The sequence below is a fragment of the Leucoraja erinacea genome, chromosome 12, assembly GCF_028641065.1.
Source record: "Leucoraja erinacea ecotype New England chromosome 12, Leri_hhj_1, whole genome shotgun sequence".
Lineage (NCBI taxonomy): Eukaryota > Metazoa > Chordata > Chondrichthyes > Rajiformes > Rajidae > Leucoraja > Leucoraja erinaceus.
The window spans coordinates 25,664,309-25,687,332 of NC_073388.1; the positions used below are offsets into that span (position 1 = coordinate 25,664,309).

The window sequence follows — 23,024 nt, forward strand, 5'->3', positions numbered from 1 at the left end:
AGTTCAAAAGATTACAGATTGTGAAGGTATACACTTCCATTGCTGCTAATAGTCCACCTTGCCTCATCTCATGGATGTCTAGTTTTAAACTGTCAGCTTCTGTAATGAATGCCTATGGAATTTAAATCAGTGTTATTTTCAATTTTGGGCCAGTGTACTGATTATAATGACCCTTTTTTTTTTCATTTATTGTTGCCCACAAGATAATTTGTTCAAAGAATTATGGTACTTGTAAAATGTAGCACATCTTTTTGACACAATGGCTGGTAGGTAGTTATATGGAACGAGCTGCTGGGGGAGGTAGTTGTGTTTAAAAAAATAAATAAATAAATAAAACATTTAGCCAAGTATATGGACAGGATAGGTTTAGAGGGATATGGGCCAAACACACACAGGTTGGAGTAGTGTAGATGGGGCATGTTGGTTAGTGTGGGCAAGTTGGGCCGAAGGGCTTGTTTCCATGCTGTATGACTCCCAACACTTTGTCTACTAAATTTGAATCCATTCACTACAGAGCAGGTTTGTATGCTTAGAACATTGGAAACTAAAGTGTACACGTGCAACTGCAAAATATCTTCAAGTGTTTATGACCCATTGGATGGCAACTTTTTTTGTATTTTCACTGTATTTAGTTGTAATATAATTAAGGTTGATTTTAAATTTTCTTTTAATGTCTGATTTGTTTTCTTGCTTCAAGGAGAAACTGAAGTAGTTGCAGAAAATGAATATCAGAATGGTCATGCCATAACCAGTATGCTCGATCAAGGGAATGTTGGCCGAATGTCTCGGGAAAAGATGGTTTATATGGCAGTTAAAGACCCATCTCAGGAAGATGACATTAGTAAGAAATTATATGTACAGTTTCTTTATTCAGTGTTTGTTGAAAGGAGGGCTGTGATTTATTGTATTCAATATAGTCAGGTTAGTTATTAGTGCAATTGTTTAGAGGTTTGGATTAGTATTTCAGAATGTTAATTTGCTTTTATGTAACAGTATAGAATAAGATAAACCATAAACATGAAATTCAACGCATAATCTAACAAAGCTAAAAATCCATGTTCAGTAATTCAGCTGATAGAAGAAATGGGTTTCCATCAGAAATTGTACTGGTATTTTAATATTAATGTAGCAGATATTGATATAGTCAGCATCGAGTTAAGTAGCAATATAGAAGATTGTGTTTGTGAAAGCCTTCTAAATTCACCCATTTTAAATATAATTAATTTAGGACGCCATTAGCTACATAATTGACGCTTCATTTCTGCTTTTGACATGTTTGTGCTAGCCAAGATATTAAGTTTCCAGAACATTGAATTTGTGAAAGAAGCCCAAACCAATCTGGTTAGTCAAAGATATAATGGACCTTTGCAGAGATATAATTATCAGCATTTATTGGAGGAAGATTTTAGCAATTACAAAATCTAATTGATTATATGTGAAATTTTCTTGCATATACGAAAAGGGCACGTGTAACTTCAACAGTCTGAAGAAGGGTCTCGACCCGAAATGTCACCTGTCAATGTTCTCCAGGAATGATGCATGACTTGCAGAGTGACTCCAGCATTTTGTCTTTTTTTGTAAAGCAGCATTTGCAGTTCCTGGTTTCTGCGCATATAACAATCATTTCCTTAAATTATGAATTTTAATTTCCTGTTAAGTAAGACCACTTGCTTGTTACCATAGTGTCAAATATTCAGATGCAAAGCTCTCCCTACACATTGTGACTATATAGAATTTATCAAAAACATTATTTAACTGTACCAACATGCCATCTATTAACAAATTAAGCTATGATTTTTGCTAATTATAGTGAATTTTGAGGGAGTGGAATGTAATAATTTGATTTAAATGTAAATTTAATTCTTCAATTAACTATTTAAAAAAAAAAAACTGAAAAATCTAATTTATTTTTTATGCAGATTGTGCTGATATTGCTGATGAAGTTTATATGGAAGTCATTGTTGGGGATGAGGAAGCAGCAACAGTGCATGAGACACAGATTGAGGATTCTGGCATCAATAAAGCCTTTGTACCTGTTGCATGGGCTGCTGCGTATGGTAGGGGCTGTGATTTACGTTTAATGTTTAAGATTGAATATTTTTTACTGTGTATCTGTGCAGTTTAAGAAATCTAAAGAAAAGATAAGTGGACCGAAAGTATTTTGTAATTCATTAGAAAATCATGTAGTGCAAAGGAATACATGTATACAACCATCATGTAAGAAAGAAGATGAGTTGTATAGTGAAACATAGAAACATAGAAAATAGGTGCAGGAGGAGGCAATTCTATTCATCTCTATTCATCAATACTCTCTTGGATCCTACCATTCATTGTGCTTGGCCTGCCTGTTTAGCTCTCAAAGCACATAACCTTGCACTTACCAAGATTAACTATATAGAAACATAGAAAATAGGTGCAGGAGGAGGCCATTCGGCCCTTCAAGCCAGCACCGCCATTCATTGTGATCATGGCTGATCGTCCCCTATCAATAACCCGTGCCTGCCTGCCTTCTCCCCATATCCCTTGATTCCACTAGCCCCGAGAGCTCTATCTAACTCTCTCTTAAATCCATCCAGTGACTTGGCCTCCACTGCCCTCTGTGGCAGGGAATTCCACAAATTCACAACTCTCGGGGTGAAAAGGTTTTTTCTCACCTCAGTCTTAAATGGCCTCCCCTTTATTCTAAGACTGTGGCCCCTGGTTCTGGACTTGCCCAACATTGGGAACATTTTTCCTGCATCTAGCTTGTCCAGTCCTTTTATAATTTTCTATAAGATCCCCCCTCGCCCTCCAGTGAATACAATAACTTACTGTAACTGCTTAACTTTTTCAATGGCGAAAGTGATTGAACTTTTGTGAATGGAAGCAAAAAAGCATAAGTTTCAAAATAACAATTTATGGCAGGAAAGATGTCTAAAGAGAATCTTTCTTTGACCAACCTATTTGAATTATTTTAAGAGGTGTAAAATGTCACTGATGTGGATTTCTAAACTACTTTCAATATGTAAAGCTAATGAATGTCAGAGCATGTCAAAATAATGGTACAAATATTAGCTCTCTTGCGTAGAGCAGGGGAAATTGTGACTTTTTAATGAGGCAGCGGGAACAATGGGTCACCAGAGTCACATGGCCCAAAAAAGTTATTTCACCCTTCCATGTCCATGCTGACCATCAAGTACCCCTCTACATGAATCCTACAATGGTTCATTTTTATTCTCCCCACATTCCGATAAATTCCTCTCAGATTCTACCACTCACCTACACACTAGGGGCAATTCACAGTGGCCATTTACCCTCTCAACCAAAATGTCTGTGGGAGGAGACCAAAGGAAACCCAAGCCCTATTATTCCTGCAGCTGTCTGTGACCTCCTTACATATTTATTGTTCTAAGGAGAGATAGCTGTCTTGATCTCTGTCGCCATCACAGGGGACAGACTCAATTGTCCAGATGTCCACAGCAAACCTACTAACTCCCACAGTTATCTAGACTAGACTTCTACCCACCCTGCCTCTTGCAAACACTCGATCCCCTACTCTCAATTTCTTCATATCCTCCCAACATGAGGCGTTCCATTCTAGGACATCCGAGATGTCCTCATTCTTTACTCAACGTGGTTTCCCCCTACTGTCATAAATAGATCCCTCACCCGCGTTTCCTCAGTCCTATAGTTCTGTTCTCGTTCCAGCTCCACATTGTAAACATAGAAACGTAGAAAATAGGTGCAGGAGTGGGCCATTCGGCCCTTTTAGTATTCAATATGATCATGGCTGATCATCCAAAATCAGTACCCTGTTTCTGCTTTTTCCCCAATATCCCTTGATTCTGTTAGCCCTAAGAGTTAAATCTAACTCTAAATCTAACAATTGTAGCTTGCAGAAAGGAAGATCAGCCAGTGCCTTTCCGCGACAGGAGTATGATTGAATATTATATGCTTGAATGAGTTATTTGATTGGTCATTCCATACGAATATCTCAAAGCCCAACCTCTACCTTCAAGAATGACCAGTGCAGTAGGTGCATGGAACTTCCACTATTTGCAGATCCTTCTCATGGTTGCATACCATTCTGACTTGCAAATTTATTTCCCTATCTTCATTGTCTAGCTGTATTTTCTGGAACCTCCTATCCAACAGCATTGTGGGAGGATCTTCACCGGGACCACAGTAGTTTGAGGCAGTGCCTCACTAGTATTGGCGGCATGATCAATACATGCTAGCCTTGATTTTAAAAAATGCCCGCTTCTCAAGAAATGAATGAATTAAACAAAACCATTTATTGTTCTATAATTTACTGCCAACACCAAGCTGCTGACCCATATATCAAGTTCAAACTAAGTTTTTGATGGTAGATTATTAATTTGGTCCAAATGCTAGGGTGATTCTGGGGCCCCATGTGTATAAACATTACAAAATAGTGTTGTCAAAATGCTAGTTGTCAAACCTGTCACAAACATAGTTGCTAAGGTTTTTTTTATCATTCGGAGAATATATTAAAAAATAAATATAAGCACATTTACAAAGCTGTGGCTGCACTTGAAAGTCTAGCATTTTATTCTTTGGGGTGCAACTGGTTGAAACATAGAAACATAGAAATTAGGTGCAGGAGTAGGCCATTCGGCCCTTCGAGCCTGCACCGCCATTCAATATGATCATGGCTGATCATCCAACTCAGTATCCCGTACCTGCCTTCTCTCCATACCTCCTGATCCCCTTAGCCACAAGGGCTACATCTAACTCCCTCTTAAATATAGCCAATGAACTGGCCTCAACTACCCTCTGGGGCAGAGAGTTCCAGAGATTCACCACTCTCTGTGTGAAAAAAGTTCTTCTCATCTCGGTTTTAAAGGATTTCCCCCTTATCCTTAAGCTGTGACCCCTTGTCCTGGACTTCCCCAACATCGGGAACAATCTTCCTGCATCTAGCCTGTCCAACCCCTTAAGAATTTTGTAAGTTTCTATAAGATCCCCTCTCAATATTCTAAATTCTAGAGAGTATAAACCAAGTCTATCCAGTCTTTCTTCATAAGACAGTCCTGACATCCCAGGAATCAGTCTGGTGAACCGTCTCTGCACTCCCTCTATGGCAATAATGTCCTTCCTCAGATTTGGAGACCAAAACTGTACGCAATACTCCAGGTGTGGTCTCACCAAGACCCTGTACAGCTGCAGTAGAACCTCCCTGCTCCTATACTCAAATCCTTTTGCAATGAAAGCTAACATACCATTCGCTTTCTTTACTGCCTGCTGCACCTGCATGCCTACCTTCAATGACTGGTGTACCATGACACCCAGGTCTCGCTGCATCTCCCCCTTTCCCAATCGGCCACCATTTAGATAATAGTCTGCTTTCCCGTTTTTGCCACCAAAATGGATAACCTCACATTTATCCACATTATACTGCATCTGCCAAACATTTGCCCACTCACCCAGCCTATCCAAGTCACCTTGCAGTCTCCTAGCATCCTCCTCATAGCTAACACTGCCCCCCAGCTTAGTGTCATCCGCAAACTTGGAGATATTGCCTTCAATTCCCTCATCCAGATCATTAATATATATTGTAAATAGCTGGGGTCCCAGTACTGAGCCTTGGGGTACCCCACTAGTCACTGCCTGCCATTGTGAAAAGGACCCGTTTACTCCTACTCTTTGCTTCCTGTTTGCCAGCCAGTTCTCTATCCACATCAATACTGAGCCCCCAATGCCATGTGCTTTAAGTTTGTATACTAATCTCTTATGTGGGACCTTGTCGAAAGCCTTCTGGAAGTCCAGATACACCACATCCACTGGTTCTCCCCTATCCACGCTACTAGTTACATCCTCGAAAAATTCTATAAGATTCGTCCGACATGATTTACCTTTCGTAAATCCATGCTGACTTTGTCCAATGATTTCACCACTTTCCAAATGTGCTGCTATCCCATCTTTAATAACTGACTCTAGCAGTTTCCCCACTACCGATGTTAGACTAACTGGTCTGTAATTCCCCATTTTCTCTCTCCCTCCCTTCTTAAAAGGAGGTGATCTTACACACGGATATAACATCATGATGTGAATAGATGGGGAGAATGTACAGAGTCCTTTACCCAGGGTAGGGGAATCAAGGACCATAAGACATAAGTTAAAGGTGAGACAAGATAGTATTAATAGGAACCTGAGAACAATCTATTTCACTGAAAGGTTGCTGGGTATATGGAACGAGATGTGAGATAGCTAAGGCAGGTACTATAAAAGCATTTAAACAAAACCTGGACAGGTCTATGTGGATAAGAAAGGTTTAGAGGGACATCAGCCAAATGTGGGTAAATGGGACTAGTTTAGACGGGGCATCATGAACGATTTGGGCCGAAGGGCCTGTTTCATGCCATATGACCATATGACATTTAACGTATAACTAAACTAAATGAATTCAAATATATATATTTTACCTAATACTTTGCCCTCTTGCTGTTCCTCTACATTCAACTTAATGGAGCTGCTGTTTCTGGTGGAGACTTTTTGGCAGACTTGGGGAATTGCTGGAACTTCATATTCCTCATGGAAAAATTTGCCAAAGTCAAACAAATACTGATTGGGATTTCCACTTGGTGGAACAAGACTGGGGAGGTTCCAGCAGTTTCACATGGAATGGTAACATTTCTTTGTAAAAAATCAGACCATTGGCGACTTTTTCTTTCAGTTACGCCATGTAATAATTACCAGAATATTTTTCATAAATTTGATTTGAGATTCGTGAAGACATTGTACAATTTGCTTTATTTTATAGGAAAACCGGATAGATTAAGTTTTATTGTTGGCATGCCGCACATGTAACCAAAGATGTGCTGTTTGGTTGGCTGCATTTGTTTTTGATGTTTCCTGTCCTTTATTTACCCCGTTCTCACTTTCTGAAAAAAAATGAAGTAAATTCCTCGAATTTGCCTTGTTGCAAAATAGCTCTTTGCATAAATACTTGGGTTTTACAAAATAATGAACCCACAGTTATCATTGGTTATTTTTAAAGACTGTATTGTTTTGCTCAAGGTAACAACTTTGAAGCAAAGATAGAGAATAAGAATGGCACATCGAGTCAATTCCTACAAATAAGTGACAGCACAAGCACTACCAGAGCACTAAAGCAAAAAGCCAGGAAGAAGAGAAGGGGTGAAGGCAGACAATGGCATACCGGTAAGTATAGCTAATGAGGGAAATCATCATCAATGGTAATAAAAGGAACACATGCTTCCAAGTGATTGGATGAGGTGCATTGTATAATATTAGTTAATATTTAAATGCTCAGTTTAATATTGATATTAAATTTAGGAATTGTCAAATATTAAATATATATTGGCAGTTCATCAATTATATAAGAAGAAACTGAAGTGGTAGGTAGAATTTTTCAGACTGAAAAATGAAGTTTAAAGAAGTTAGTTTGAGCTTGAGGAGAAATAAAGTATCTTGTGCTGATGCACCAAGTTTGATTTTAAACTGGGTTATTTGTTGGAGACTTGAGACTACAGGTGCAGGAATTTTGACCAAAAGCAAATTGTTGGAGGATCTCAGTGGGACTGGTAGCGTCTGTGGAGGGAAGTGGCTAGTCAATGTTTTGTCCAGGACCCTTCTTCAGACTGACATCTTGAGTTATGGCCCTTATTTATTATATCTCTTGTTTTAGAGAGGATACATTTGTATTGCGCATCATATACTCCATAAGAATGATGTAAAATGCAACTGTATTCCCACAGGGAGAAATTGAGATGAAGGTTGACTTTAAATGTTATGGAACCCATATTGCTCTATAATCCATTAGCTTTATGCAAAAAGCATCGAGTCATTCCTGTTTCTTTACAGGGTGCAAGAATTAACACCCCTACCATGAAGATTGTTCATTTAACTTTTCTAGCTGGACAGATGTTCATTAAGATTTTTTCATTTTACTTTGTGCTCACATGTTTATTTCCATTTAAATCTTCCTTTTTCAGCTCACAATAAACAACCAGATCCCAAAGATTCATTAATATCTATTTGGCATTGATGCTTTTTTAAATTGGTGGAGAGGGAGCGTTATGAGGGATTGAAAGGTGTAGGTAAAATATCTCAATCAGGCTGTTTCAAAGTTGGTTTACTTTTCAGATTCAAAGACCATAGTATCTTAGCAGTAACTTCAATCTTTTTTTTAATCTTTTTTATTTTTCCATTTAAAGCTGTCATTATAGGACCTGATGGACAACCCATAACTGTATACCCCTGTCACATCTGTGGAAAGAAGTTTAAATCAAGGGGTTTCTTGAAAAGACATATGAAGAATCATCTGGAGCAAAGTGCAAAGAAGAAGTATCAGTGTACAGACTGTGACTATACAACAAATAAAAAAGCAAGTTTTCACAATCATTTGGAGAGTCACAAGCTCATCAACAAAGGAGAGAAAACATACGAGTGCAGTGAGTATGGGAAAAGATTCACTCAGGCAGGGACACTGACCACTCACAAACTGGTTAACAGAGAAAAAGAAACTAAAATGCATAAATGTAAATTTTGTGATTATGAGACAGCTGAACAGGGTCTTCTCAATCGGCACCTGTTGGCAGTGCATAGCAAGAATTTTCCACACATTTGTGTGGAATGTGGGAAAGGATTCCGTCATCCATCAGAACTCAAGAAACACATGCGAACTCATACTGGGGAGAAACCATATCATTGTCAGTACTGTGAGTATAGGTCTGCCGATGCTTCTAATCTGAAAACTCATGTGAAAACCAAGCACAGCAATGAGCTGCCATACAAATGTGACCACTGCCCGCAAACATTTTTGGATGACAAAGATCTGCAAAAGCATGCCACTTTATTTCAGGCACATAGGACACATCAATGCACTCATTGTGACCACAGGAGCTCCAATTCTAGTGACCTTAAACGTCATATAATATCTGTGCACACCAAGGAATTCCCACACAAATGTGAGGTGTGTGATAAGGGATTTCATCGTCCATCGGAGTTGAAGAAACATATGTCAACTCACAAGGGTAAAAAGCTTCATCAGTGCAGGCACTGTGATTTCAAAATTGCAGATCCTTTTATACTCAGTCGCCATATTCTTTCAGTTCACACTAAGGATCTTCCTTTTAAATGCAAAAGATGTAAGAGAGAGTTTCGACAGCAAAGTGAACTTAAGAAGCACATGAAGACACATAGTGGGAAGAAAGTTTACCAGTGTGAATATTGCGAGTATAGCACTACTGATGCTTCGGGCTTCAAGCGCCATGTAATTTCTATTCACACAAAGGACTATCCTCACCGTTGTGAGTTTTGTAAGAAAGGTTTTCGTAGGCCTTCTGAAAAGAACCAGCATATAATGCGGCATCATAAAGAGGCTATAATGTGATGTACAGGTGTAAACATATTTTACACAAACTTAATTAACTGAGTTAATTGGCATGGCTCGTGAACTGTTTCTCCTGGTCTCGACTTGAGTGTTGTTTCTCGACCTACCTTTCATCCTTTATTATAAGTTGTCAAAAGGTATGAGAATTGGGAGGCGGAGTCAATTGTACAAATGTTTTGGTTTCTTTACAGAATCTAGGAAGTAGTGTTCTGGGATTGCCATAATTGTGAAGCCATTAAGTGAGTTCATTGTCTTTTTTTTTTTAACAATTGTGGGTGTCTTGAGTTTGTCTCACATGTAGCTGCAAAATATTCTATTCCACAGCAATGCTATAAAACTCACAATTAGACCTTTTAAATTTGTTTCCATTTTACAGTTAATCCTGGTAAATTATCTGATTACTGGAATTGATGTTTAAAAACATCTTTTAAACTTTTTTTTAATCAAAAATAAATCCCAATGAATAGTTATTTGTGATAAATAGTCAACAAGTACAGACCACGTTCCAAAATGCTTGTAAAAAGACTGGTTCAGTGGATTTGGGATTTATTTTACTTTATTCCTTATAGGTGCTGCAGTTGAGACAGATTTGCTATTTTACTATCAATGCAAGAATGGGTCTACGCAGCCAGTGTAGATTAATTTCGTACTCTTAAGAGTTGGACTGCTTTTTACTATAGGGCATGTATGATATTTTTATGCATCCCTCTGCAAATACTCATGATCCGTAAACAATATAACATGGGAGTACTTCGGGAACCAAACAATTTGGTTCAGGGCTATTTAATGGATACAAGATCTTGTTTTGACATTGTTATCCATATAATGTATAGGAAGTGGTATGATGGATATAGTTTTTTTTTTTTAGCTGGTTACTGCTCACACATTAAATGGTTGTTCACTTTGTGAATTTTTAACTTTGTTCATTGTATTGTGGTAGTTTTGTGTTTCTTCAAATGTTGTCAATTTTCGTTTTGCACCAGATGAGAATCAGTTGCTCGAGAATTCAAAATGTTCTATTTTCAAAATTCAGAATGTTAATTTAGCAATGCCTCTTAGATTTAAGAAAACACGTGTGTTTTAATGTGGCTGCAAAGGTTGTACACTCTGTAAAATAAGAAATCTTTTGTCACTGTTCTGTGGGATTACTATTTCTAAATGTTCTTAATGTGATGAGTATATCAATAAAACTACATCCGTTGCACTGAAAGTTAGCTTTTGGTCAATTCCCCTTGCCCAATCACATTGCAGTTTTACAGATAATTAATTACTGTTGGTTGCATGCACTCTTATGTCCACAAATTATGAAGTAAGATTTATGATTTAGTCTTTGAAGCTTGCTTGAGGATGAAGTCATGAGTATTTAATTTCTGGTAAATAACTGTGTTTTACTGTTTTGCTTCTGTAAAGTGACAATACAGATTGTGGTAATAAAACAATTAAATTGCTATGAAATAAGTGATGTAATAATAATTTTGAATACTTGCTCCTATACAGATAAAATTCATAAACCTAAAATGGTATGGTAAATAAAGGCATTTTGTACTTAAAGTGGTGAAATCTAGACCATCAGAAATTTAAACGTAGGTGTGTGTATTCTACTGATTCGCACATTATAATGTCTTAAACGTGCGGTGTGTTTTTCTGAAGTACAAACAAAACTTGGAACAAAACATTGAAGGTAACGATTGCGAATGACAGTTAAACAAAGGAGTATGTCACACCAGTTTGTGAATCAAACTCATGGTCATTACTGGGTTATCATTTCCTCTTCATAAGCTCCTCAGTATTGATTTTCATGTGTTCCCCTTTGCAGAGAGGCAGCACAAACCAGAATTCCAGCATCGGCATGCCAGATGCAACTGTCTGTAGCACCAAAGATTATCATGGAGGAGTCCAATCATGGCAGGAGATCTAATAGCATTGCATCAAGAAGCCCCATGCTTCTTGATGATCTTAATTCAGATCTTTTTTTAAACATATCCATTTTTTTCCCCTTCCCTCAGGGTTTTCCATCTTTATCCCAGTTGTCTCTAGGCACCCTCCACCACTTGTTTTTATTTTGAAGATACAGAAAGGAGCCCTTCTGCTCACTGAGTCCACACCGACAAGTGATCCCCTTAAATTAGCCTATCCTACATACACTAGGGACAATTTTTACATTTTTTGTACCAAGCCAATTAACCTACAAACCTGCATGTCTTTGGAGTGTGGGAGGAAACCGAAGATCTCTGAGAAACCCACGCAGGTCACAGGGAGAACGTACAAAATCCGTAGACAGCACCCGTAGTCGGGATTGAACCTGGGTCTCTGGCGCTGTAAGGCAGTAGCTCTACCGCTGTGCACCATGCTGCCCAATGCTCTTTGTGCGTTTATCTCCTTCAGGCAATCCCTTCTATCTGGGAATGCATGTCAACGTAATAATTACAAGAAGAAAAGCATGAGAGAAATGTCTTCATGAAGTCGCCTTAGTTTAGCAAATCATTTTGGTGACGGTTGTTAAGACATTAAGGCAAAATATGGTGCTCGTAAATTGATCCAAAAATAGGTGAAATCCACTTTTGTGCTATAGACATCTTTTTTTTTTTTTAACACTAATTATCAGCATGGGGTGATTTCAACCCATTGCCAAATTTCCCATCTGACACAGGAAAGAAATGTGATTTGGGAGTCATTTGATAACACTTACATTGACCCATCACAACTAGTTTGTTCTTGTGGCACTGTATTGATGTTACTTGAGAGCATCACCGTTTAGGGTCCATCTTTCTTAATTGATGTACACCTGTAATATTTCATATTATTTCTGAATATACCTGGGTGCAGCTGCATATTAGTCTATATTTAAGATTATTACCTAATCTTGGATCCATAAAATTAATCTGCAATCTATTAGCTCCAGGTAGTTTACAAGTTAGTACCAATGTTGTTTTCCTATTCATGAATGACTGTATTGAACAAAAGGGGATCAAACGCAGGACATCTACTTGTGCCAGAGCCCCATTTGGAAACCACTTCATTCAAGATAATTCATTGCTTATGACCACATGGCTAATTTGTTACCCATGTTCCCATTTCAATCCCAAACTATGATATTTTTCTTCTTTGAAGCACTTCATCCAAAAACGTGAAAATACAAGCAGATGCAGTCAAAGGTTGTGATTCATCAGTATTGGGGAGATGAAACTAAACTAAATGAGTGAAATGTTGTGAGAGGAGTCAGCAATAGTTCAAAGGTGCTTATGCCTGTTAAGTAACACAGCGCAGTCCAGGATTGTGTTGTGGAAGATCACTACACTAGAAATTACCAATTCACAGGGGAAATGTGCACATAGATAGCACCCAGCATAAAGCACGGGTCCTCCGGAGCAGTGAGGCAGCAACACTCTCCAGGTAGTTTTACAAGTTAGTACCAATGTTGTTTTCCTATTCATGAATGACTGTATTGAACAAAAGGGGATCAAACGCAGGACATCTACTTGTGCCAGAGCCCCATTTGGAAACCACTTCATTCAAGATAATTCATTGCTTATGACCACATGGCTAATTTGTTACCCATGTTCCCATTTCAATCCCAAACTATGATATTTTTCTTCTTTGAAGCACTTCATCCAAAAACGTGAAAATACAAGCAGATGCAGTCAAAGGTTGTGATTCATCAGTATTGGGGAGATGAAACTAAACTAAATGAGTGAAATGTTGTGAGAGGAGTCAGCAATAGTTCAAAGGTGCTTATGCCTGTTAAGTAACACAGCGCAGTCCAGGATTGTGTTGTGGAAGATCACTACACTAGAAATTACCAATTCACAGGGGAAATGTGCACATAGATAGCACCCAGCATAAAGCACGGGTCTCCGGAGCAGTGAGGCAGCAACACTGACCCACTGCATCACTGCCGTCTCAGTTTACTTCCCCCAAACAATAGTATCCCCTTGAAACTACATTCCAATACGATGATTCCAGAAATAGAAAAAGGATTAGTATGGTTGTAATGAATAAATTTCCTGTCAGGATATCTAATATTGGAATCCCCAACAAATAAGGCATTTGCATTAGTCCTCCGGTTCAGTTCATCTTGCTTTAATCTTTTCACTTCTTGATGTTTGAATTTTGAATGACCGGGTCCACCTACTAATTCCTTTGCTTTTATTCCTATGATGCAGTTGATCTCTTTATCATTTACTTCTGACTGGAGCTTACAGTAGATAATGGTTTGCAGTGTGAATATGAATTTGTATTCAATCCTATACTTCTCCAGCAGGCTCTCAGTCTCCATGCAACCTGTGATCAAACTGAAAGCACATGGTCATTTATTTCCGATTGTTACGTAATTGTACCATCAGGATGGAAAAGTGAACCTGCATTTAACACAAGCATAACTAAATATTAATGAAGAGTATGGAAATGTCATTGTGTTCTTGTTCAAATCTGTAAGTTGTATGAAATATATGATGCACTGTATATTTTATTTAACATTCACAGTCCAGAAACTGGCCATTGGATTCTGGTACATTTGGAATACTGTATACCGTTCTGGTCGCCTTGCTTTAGGAAATATATCAATAAACTGGAAAGACTGCACAAGGATGTAGACGGGTCTGGAATGCCTGAGTAATAAGGAGAGGCTGGATAGGCAAAGTCCTTTTTTCCCTTGGAGCGTAGCAGATTGAGGGGTGAGCTATAGAGTATATAACATCACAAGGTTGATAGATGAGGGGAACAGCCAGTCTTTGCTGTGTAGGGAGTCAAAATTTGTGGGTATAGCTTAAAGGTGAGAGGGGAACGATTTTGAAAGGACCCGAGGGGCATCGTCTTCATACAGAGCGGTGTGTATATGGAACAAATGCCAGAGGAAGTGGTAGGGGCGGGTACAATTACGACTTTTAAAATACACTTAATGAGGTATATGGATAGAAAAGGTTTGGGTGGATCTGGACCAGATGCAACCAAGCGGAACATGCTTGGTTTGGTAACTTGGTTGGCATAGAAGGTTTGGAGCAAAGCGCTTATTTTGGCTCGATGATTCTGTTTTGCTGATGACTAAGCTCCAGTCCCTGCCTTAGGGATCACCTACTAATGGTACAAATATATGGGGGGGGGGATCATATCTCATCTATTGCTCCTAAATTTCTGGCGTTAATATACTGATTATAAATGCCTGTCAATGTAATAAACAATTCCGTTAAAACTTAAAGATCTAAAGTTATTTTTTAATGTAATGACAAAACTGTTTTAAATCATCTCCTGAATGTTAACAGTTGCTAACTATGTTAGGTTATAGAAGAATTGCAGATATACAGTTGAGGAGGAGACCAACTGTTGTTTAATATGTGGCATCATGGAGTGCTGTAAAACTGAGGTCAATAGGTATCAAGGGAAGAAGGGTTGGGGTCATGGCTCATATGAGAAGATGGTTGTGGTTGTTGGAAGTCCATCATTTTCAAAGCAGGAGTGAAGGAATAGACTCCATTTGCCTGGATGTGTACAGGGCTAACAACTCTCAAGAGGTTCAACAGCATCCAGGGCAAAGCAGCCTCCTTCATTAGCTCCATATTAACATCCTAAGCATTGGCACACAACGGCTATGGTGTATCCTATCTATAAAATGCATGTACTCACCCAGACTACTTCCTAAACCTGTGACCTCTATACCAAACGGCTCCACAGGTCATATAGGTTTGAACCACGAATAAAGGTATCTACTAATGGTCAATATTCTAATTACACTTTTTCTGAAGACAAAACCTGTATATGTGCATTTGCTGTTTTTTTTTTAATGAGAGGCCTCATACTCCAGATGAGGAGTACTAACCTGAAATGTCATCAGTCCACTACCCACTTCAGATGGTTCCTGACCTACTAAGTTCTTCCAGCAGCTTGTTTTTTACCCCAATCTCTGTGTCTCCATTTTCAAGTTGGTCTCCTTTTAACCATTAGCTTGCATTTGTTGGTAACTGGTGATTGGTGTTTGTTTGGAACAGAAAGTTCTGCAGTAACTGTGGGTCAAGCAGCATCTCAAAGACATAGGTAAAATTTCAAGCTGGAATACTTCTTCAAACTGATTGTCATAGGGGGAGAACTCAGTGTTCATACCACTGGGCTGTATGCGACTCAACCTGAATGTGAGGTGTTGTTCCTCCAGTTTGCATGTGGCCTCACTCTGACAATGTAGGAGGTACATGCCAGAGAGGTTTAAATGGGAAGCAGAGTTAAAATGTTCAAGCAGATAAGGTGACATTATTTTGAACATTGAGACTTTGGAACGCATTTGCTCAAAAAGCATATTTTTAAAGCAGAACAAGATAAATGATTGATAAGCATGATGTGGGGAGAGGGAGGGGTGTGGGGAGGGGGGGAAGAGGTATGTGGGGGAGAGAGGGTGTGTTTGGGGAGAGGGGTGTGTGTGGGGAGAGGGAGGGGTGTGGGGAGAGGATGTGTGATGGGGAGGAGAGGGGGTGTGTGTGGAAAGGTGTGTGTGTGTGGGGAGAGGGGTGGGGGTGAGGAGTGTGAGCTGGAGGGGGTGGGGGGTGTTGTGGGGGCAGGGGGGGTGTGGGGCGGAGGGGGTTTGTTGGGGAGGAGGGATGTTGGGGGAGCGGTGTGGGCGGGGGGCTTGTGGGGGGTAGTGAAGTGGAGTGGGGGGGGGGGGGGCAGCGGGCGTTATGGAGCCGGAGAGGGTGGGTGGAGGGGGAGAGTTGTGTGGCCAGGGAGAGGGGGTTATGGGGGGGGGGGTATGTGGGCAGATGGGTTTGTGGGAGGAGGGGGTTGTGGGGTGGGGGAGGGGTGTGAGGTGAAGGGAGAGGGGGGGGGTGGGGGGGGGGGGGGGCGGGAGGGAAAGGTGTGGGGGGGGGGGGGGGTGGGGGGGTGAAGCGGTGGGCCCCGCGGGTGGAGTTTGGAGGCAAGGGAGGCAAGGGAGGGGGGAAGGTGTGGAGGGGAGGGGGTGTGTGTGGGCGGGAGGGAGGGGAGAGGGCTTGGAGAAAAGACAGGGGGTGTGGGGGAGAGGGGGGCAGGAAACAGCGAGGGGGACCAGAGGGGAAGGGGCTGGTGGACTCATAGCGGGCACTGGGCCTCTCTGCCAGGTTCAGTCTCCGTTTTCCATTTGGCAATATCTCCGACTCCGGTCCCTCTGAAAACTGTGTCTGGTTGGAGACCTCCACCGGTCATCCAGAGCCTCCCTCAGCTCCATTAAAGACGCGATGGAGAAGGAAGGGGCGGACCGTCCCGCGGAATGAAAGGAGAAAAGACCAATCCACGTGGCTCTGACTGGCAGGAAAGTAGATCGATTTGCGCACGCGCGAGTTTTAAATCTCGCTGACTTTTTCATTAGACCACCGATCAGAACTAAACTTGGTGCAATCGCAGCAGAGGAGAACGGTGAGTACGCTGGCGAAAAATCGTAGCGCTATTGTGTACCGTTTTTGCCCAAATAGAATGACCGCGCAAACCGGAAGATAACAAGATCCGTGTTTTAGTTATGTATAGATAGATACATGTATTAATTCAACGTAAAAAAAATCCTTCATTTTGCAATTAATGGAGACGGGGTTGGTGGTCCGAGAACCCATTTAGGATTTGGACTTGGGGTTGAGGTGGGATGTTCAATCTCGCCTTAAGGATCAGTCCCGTAAATGGTTTGGGAGTAGGGTGCAGATCAAGGCCTCTATTTGGAGGATTAGGGGCATCAGATTTTGGGAAGTTGTGTTCTTTGGGGAATCAGGGCAGAAACTTGGTCAATTGTGGATTGGCATTGAGATTTGTGATTGTGGAGCTAGTGAGGCCAGATGTTTATTTTGTGTAGCTTTGCATTATTGTAAAGTTCCATAAATCGTGCTGGAATGTGTGAAGGACACTAAACAGAGCAATACTTTTGTTCGACACAAGGTGGTGGACTTCTAAAATTAACATGTCACTGTTGCTGTATGTAATACTTTAATTAAGGCAATATATCACAGTTCTCCTCAAACTCAATTGATCCTCATAACTAACAGAAATATCAGGATTTGTGTGCAGTGCTCCCACTACACTCCCACTACTGTTGCTTTTGCATCTTTCTGTAAGCTGTCTACATATCTGTTCCTCTATCTTTTTTACTCATGAGACTGCAGATGCGAAAATCATGTGAACACAGACAAGATTGTGAGCTATATGAAAATCAAGTAAATAATTATTTGGCATATTTTGCACACAGTCAATTCTAATGTTATAGCAAACTTCCAATTAAAACATGCTATTCACTCTTCAACAATCCTGATTCCTTTTAGCAATTAGGTAACTTGGAGGTGAAAATATGTTATACATACAATTGTTCATGCAGCACATTCATGTTGCCCTTCTGCATTTTGCATTGACAAGTTGCAAAGAAAGTGGTCAAGCTGCAACAAAGCTTTATAATTTAAACCTGACACCATCACAGCCACAATAAATCAAAGCAACTGTTTGCTTTGTAAACTTATCCAAGGGAACCGCAACAGTTGGACATTATTAATTTTACATTGGGTGTGTTGCTAGGTGATTGTACTATTGGAGTTGCATTCGGAATTATGATAAATGAAATGTGAAAAACAAATTGGCCTTACGATTGTCAAAAAGTTTGTTCAAATAGATTTAGTAAAAACCAGAAGAACGGGTTATGAGAATTTTTGGTTTTCAAAGCATTCTGTGAAGGGTGGGGTGAATTAGATACATTTCTTAAATATTTAGGCAGGTTAAGCTAATTGAGCCGAGCATGTTTACAATATCATGCTATGTAGAAAAGCTGAGATCATACTGTGTAAAAAAGAACTAATATAATTTACTCAATTGTAATATAAATTGTAGAGAATTACATTAGAGCAAGGATGAGCTGATGTCCATTGTGTGTGAAAGAGATACACAAATAATTTTGCAAATGTAATAGACTTAAAGCTGCAACTATAATGATTGGATTGTTGACTGGTCATTAATGTTAGATAATATCTTTCAGCTACATGAATGAATTTTTAAAAACCTATTTATATATGTGCAATTTTGGTTGACGGGTTGTTCAGGTTTTATTTTGGAAAATTCCCCTATGAACGCTATCCACACCAACAGTTTTCAATTGAAAATAAATGTAATTGCAGGGTTCATGCTTTGGGGACATTTAAATAGAGCCTTTTCACATTGCTCCCTTTCTCAAACAATTTCATATTAAGATTATTTCCTCTTCAATGAAAACCATCTAACCTGTAGCAGTGGCAAACTGTGCAACAGCAATAACCAGTGCTATAGCCAAGCAGCATGCCTCCACAATCCATTAAGTATATGATTTAGGACTAAATGTAACTCTCTTGACACATTGAACCCGCTCTGACATTCAATAAGATCATGGCTGGTTTTATTGTAACATCATCATCACTTTCCTACCCGTCTTTCTTAATCTTTACTTTCTTGCATATTGACAATCTTATCCACCTCTGCCTTAAAAATATTCAGACCAGTTCCACTGGAAGGCTAGTGCATGTTTATTACATTATGGTGGCACAAAGAGGAATTATTAATCTTTCTTTGTGCAAGATTGCTGTAAATATATATATATAATATATTAAAACTCTGTGTGTGGGTGTATGTCATTTTGCCTTTGAAACGTATTTTCTCAAAAACCAGACACGAATACGCTGAGATTTTTTACATATTTCGGTAGCGATTTAACCTACAAATTTCACAAATCGACTCCTCTAAATTTGATTGCCCCAAAATTTTAATAAAGTTGTTCACAAAACGGTCTGAGGCCGAAAGCTGCTGGGCGGCCCTACCCCCCCCTCCTCCCTCCCTTCCTCTCCCCCTCCCACCCTCTCTCTCCCCCCTCTCTCTCCTCCCCCCACCCCCCTGCCCTCCCTCCCCTAAAACCCCTCCACCACCATCTGAGCCCCCCTCCCTCCTCCCATCTCTCTCTCTCCCCTCCACCCCCTCTCCCTCTGCCCCTCTCCCTCTGTCTCTCCCCATTCTTTCTCTGCCCTCACTCTTAATAATATTAATATAATATCAAGGGGGAGTAGTTAGTGTGGGGGTGGATAGTGCGTGTGACACCGCATGCCGCCCCCCTCGCCCCTCCACCACAACCGGACGTTGGAGGAACAGACCCAACAGGTCTGCACTTGGTCTAGTATATTACTAAAAGTCTGATCTTGACCACTTCCTGTTTTTCTGTTTCATGATTTTAGAAAAAAAAAACTGCCACTTACGGCTGTGATTTTTGCCCATCTTACTCGGAGTCCCCCTCCACTGCGCAGGACAAGAGGATTTTTCCCATCGATGAAAAATAAAAGTTATTAATGTTTAAAAAATGTTGCGATTCTCTCTGCTGCCCATGCTGGTGGGAGGGGGGAGGGACTATAAAACCCGGAAGTGTTGTGCCTCAGTCAGTCTGCAAGATGGGGGAAGTGAGAGGGTCACGTCTCCCAGTCTGAGCTGTGAATAACACTGAACACGTCTCCTAAACTATGAGTGTGGTTTTACTGACCTCGAGTGCCCTTAATGTGGTTTAAAAATGAAAATGTGGTTGGTTTAAAGTAAAAGCACTACAAATGGTTGGTGGGAGGGTTGGGTTGAGGTACAATTACTGCAAACGGTTGGTGGGGGGTTGGGTTGAAGTAATAGCACTGCAAATGGTCGGTGGGGGGGGGGGGGGGGGAGGTTGGGTTGAAGTCAAAGCACTGCAAATGGTCGGTGGGGGGGGGGGAGGTTGGGTTGAAGTCAAAGCACTGCAAATGATTGGTGGAGGTTTGGGATGAAGTAAAACCACTGCAAATGGTTGGTGGGGGGTTGGGTTGAAGTAAAAGCACTGCAAATGGTTGGTGGTCTAAACTTGACAATTTCCTGTTTGCACTGTATATTGATTTTAGATAAAACTCTACCACTTACGGCTGTGGTGTTTGGTGTGGTTTTATGGTGGTTTCACCATGCTTGAAATGGTATGAAACTGCATTTGAATGTGGTGGCCTTGCACCCTGCTTGAAGTGGTCGGAAACTGCACTTGAATGTGGTGGCCTTGTGCCCTGCTAGAAGTGGTATGAAACTGCACTTGAATTTAGTGGCCTTGCACCCTGCTTGAAGTGGTAAGAAACTGCACTTGAATTTAGTGGCCTTGCACTCTGCTTGAAATGGAATCTCAAGGAATAGCCGTGAGTCAACTGCCAGCCCACCAGCCATGAGTGAGCTGCCACCCCAAAAATCTATTTGGCCCACAATGTCCATACTATTCCTCTGGAAACCAGTCCCTTCAGCTCTCAACGCCCATACTAGTGCTCCAGAAAGCCCCCCCCCCCCCCCCCCCCCCCCCCCCCACCCCACCCCCTGGCCCCACTGGCCACAATATTGGAATTGGTCAAGAGGTGGAATATTGCATTGGTGGACCAGCCCTCCCATGTGAACATAGAACCCAATGGGTTCCACTGAGTCTAATATATATATATATATTATTAAATCTAAATCGTAAATCTAAACGACCCGACCTGTCATTCTTTAGGTTCCCCAATAAAAAAGAAAGATGAGAAAATATTTTTATTATTTTCAGTCGATATTCTGTCGTGAAAATGTTATTTTCTGTTCTCCCATCAACGGCCATTGGGAAACTAGGTTTGTCGGTACATTAGAAAGTTATTAGACTTATTTTTAATAGATCTTTACTTACCATAATAATAAAGACAATTTTAACACTTCTGTACGTTTTTGGTTTTGTTCTTGTAAGGGATTGGTCTCCACAATATGGCCCGCGGGACACATTAGGCCCAGTGACCAGGAGATTTTTCGAGCTCAGATTCAAGTCCGAGAATGGGCGGCTGTTACCGATTATATCCCGCGAATTGTCAAGACATCACAAGCAAAGATCACAAGCCCGCCGTGAAGAAGGGTGCAATCAAATATTATACAACTCTGCTCTATCATCTTTGGGTGCAATGGTGGGCCAGGGGGTTCGGTGGCGGCGGCGGCTGCAATCAAAGATACTAGTGGAGCTCTGCTCTATAATCTTTGGTCGGAATGGGACGGCTGCGCGTTATAATGTGCTATCGTTCCACTCTCCCTCTCCCCCTTCTCCCTGTCACCCTTCTCCCTCTCCCCCTTTTCCCCTTCTCTCCCCTTCTCCCTCCCCCTTCTCCCTCTCCCCCCTTCTCCCTGTCCCCTTCTCCCTGTCCCCCCTTTTCCCCTTCTCCCTCCCCCCCCTTCTCCCTCTCCCCCTTCTCCCTCTCTTCTCTCGATCTCTCGCTCCCCTCTCTTCTCTCGATCTCTCTCTCTCCCCCTCTCTTCTCTTGATCTTCCTCCCTTCCCTCTCTCCCTCCCTTCCATCTCTCCCTCCCTTACCTCTTCGTGAGATTTGGCAGCTCTGCTATGCCTTGGGTCCAAAAGAGGATAGAAAGAAAATACTTAATGGTCTTTGTAAGAAGATTTTAATAAGCTCTTCTACATTTAAGGTAAATTGACATATTAGAGGCAAAAAGCATCTTCAATATACAGGCCTCTCCACACAACTGAAAACAATTGCATTTAAGTGATATATCATCCATTGTTCAGGCATGTAGCACTAGGTTACAATAAACTTCCTACATATTCCAGGAATGCATCTCATAAAAATGGGAGAGGCTTAAATGCATTGTAAAATCATAAATCCACGTTGACTTGGACTAATCCTTTTACTGCTATCCAAATGCCCCATTATTACATCTTTAATAATTGACTCCAGCATCTTTCACACCACCAAAGTCAGGCTAACTGGTCTGTAATTCCCCGTTTTCTCTCTCGCTCCTTTCTTGAAGAGTGGGATAGCATTAGCTATCCTCCAATCCACAGGAACTGATTGTAAATCTATTGATCGTTGGAAAATGATCATATGTATAAATATATATGTATGTGTATATATGCATGTATGTGTATATATGCATGTATATGTATATGTGTATATGTATGTATATATATGTTTATATGTGTGTATGTATGCATATAAATGTATCCATATGTATGCGTGTATTTGTATGTGTGCATATGTGTATACGTATGTATATATATGTATGTGTGTGTATATGTATGTGTATATATATGTGTGTATAAATATGCATATATATATTATTACTATAATTATGCATATATATATTATTACTATAATTATATAATTGCCTTTATGGTTTATGTATATCATCTTACAAGACAAATAAATTAATAGTGATTATTTAAATCAAAGTTGCTTCAGATCCATGAGAATAAACTTAATTAATCCTAACTTGCCTCTCACACACAGACACACATTTATATAAATATATAAAATATGTATACGTTAAATTTAATTTTGTGCAGTGTGTGTTAAAGCAATACAAGGGAAACTGCACAATACAATGCAAGGGAAACTACACAAAGAAGGGGGCTGTTCCCTCTATAAGATACTCGAGGATCTTTGCTTTGGATCAAAGATTATAGCGGAGCTCTATAATCTTTGCTTTGGATTTCAGCGGGTGGCATACCGGAAGTCGCGTGTCGCATTAAAAAATGGCGGCCGTGACGTTCCGTCACGTACTACACGTCAGTCCATTGGATTTCGGAGGAGTGGTCTATCTTGCTCCTCTAGGATCTTTGTACACAACCTATTATGGTTAATATTAGAACAAATGGTTATTAATGTAGCAAAAATAGTTGCTTATGATTCATGCAGTGATGTTTTTGA

General features: G+C 40.4%; 1 protein-coding gene across 2 annotated transcripts in view; it reads left to right on the top strand.

Moving 5' to 3' along the window:
- znf711 (zinc finger protein 711) overlaps positions 1 to 10,568 on the top strand; it is a 41,313-nt gene extending 30,745 nt beyond the window's left edge. For both annotated transcript variants that reach the window (XM_055643876.1, XM_055643877.1), the window contains 4 exons: positions 698 to 841; positions 1,920 to 2,057; positions 7,021 to 7,164; positions 8,181 to 10,568. In XM_055643876.1, the coding sequence (XP_055499851.1) occupies positions 698 to 841; positions 1,920 to 2,057; positions 7,021 to 7,164; positions 8,181 to 9,358 (1,604 nt within the window). In that variant the 3' untranslated portion in view covers positions 9,359 to 10,568. The remainder of the gene's footprint in view (positions 1 to 697; positions 842 to 1,919; positions 2,058 to 7,020; positions 7,165 to 8,180) is intronic.
- Positions 10,569 to 23,024: the final 12,456 nt, after the last annotated feature.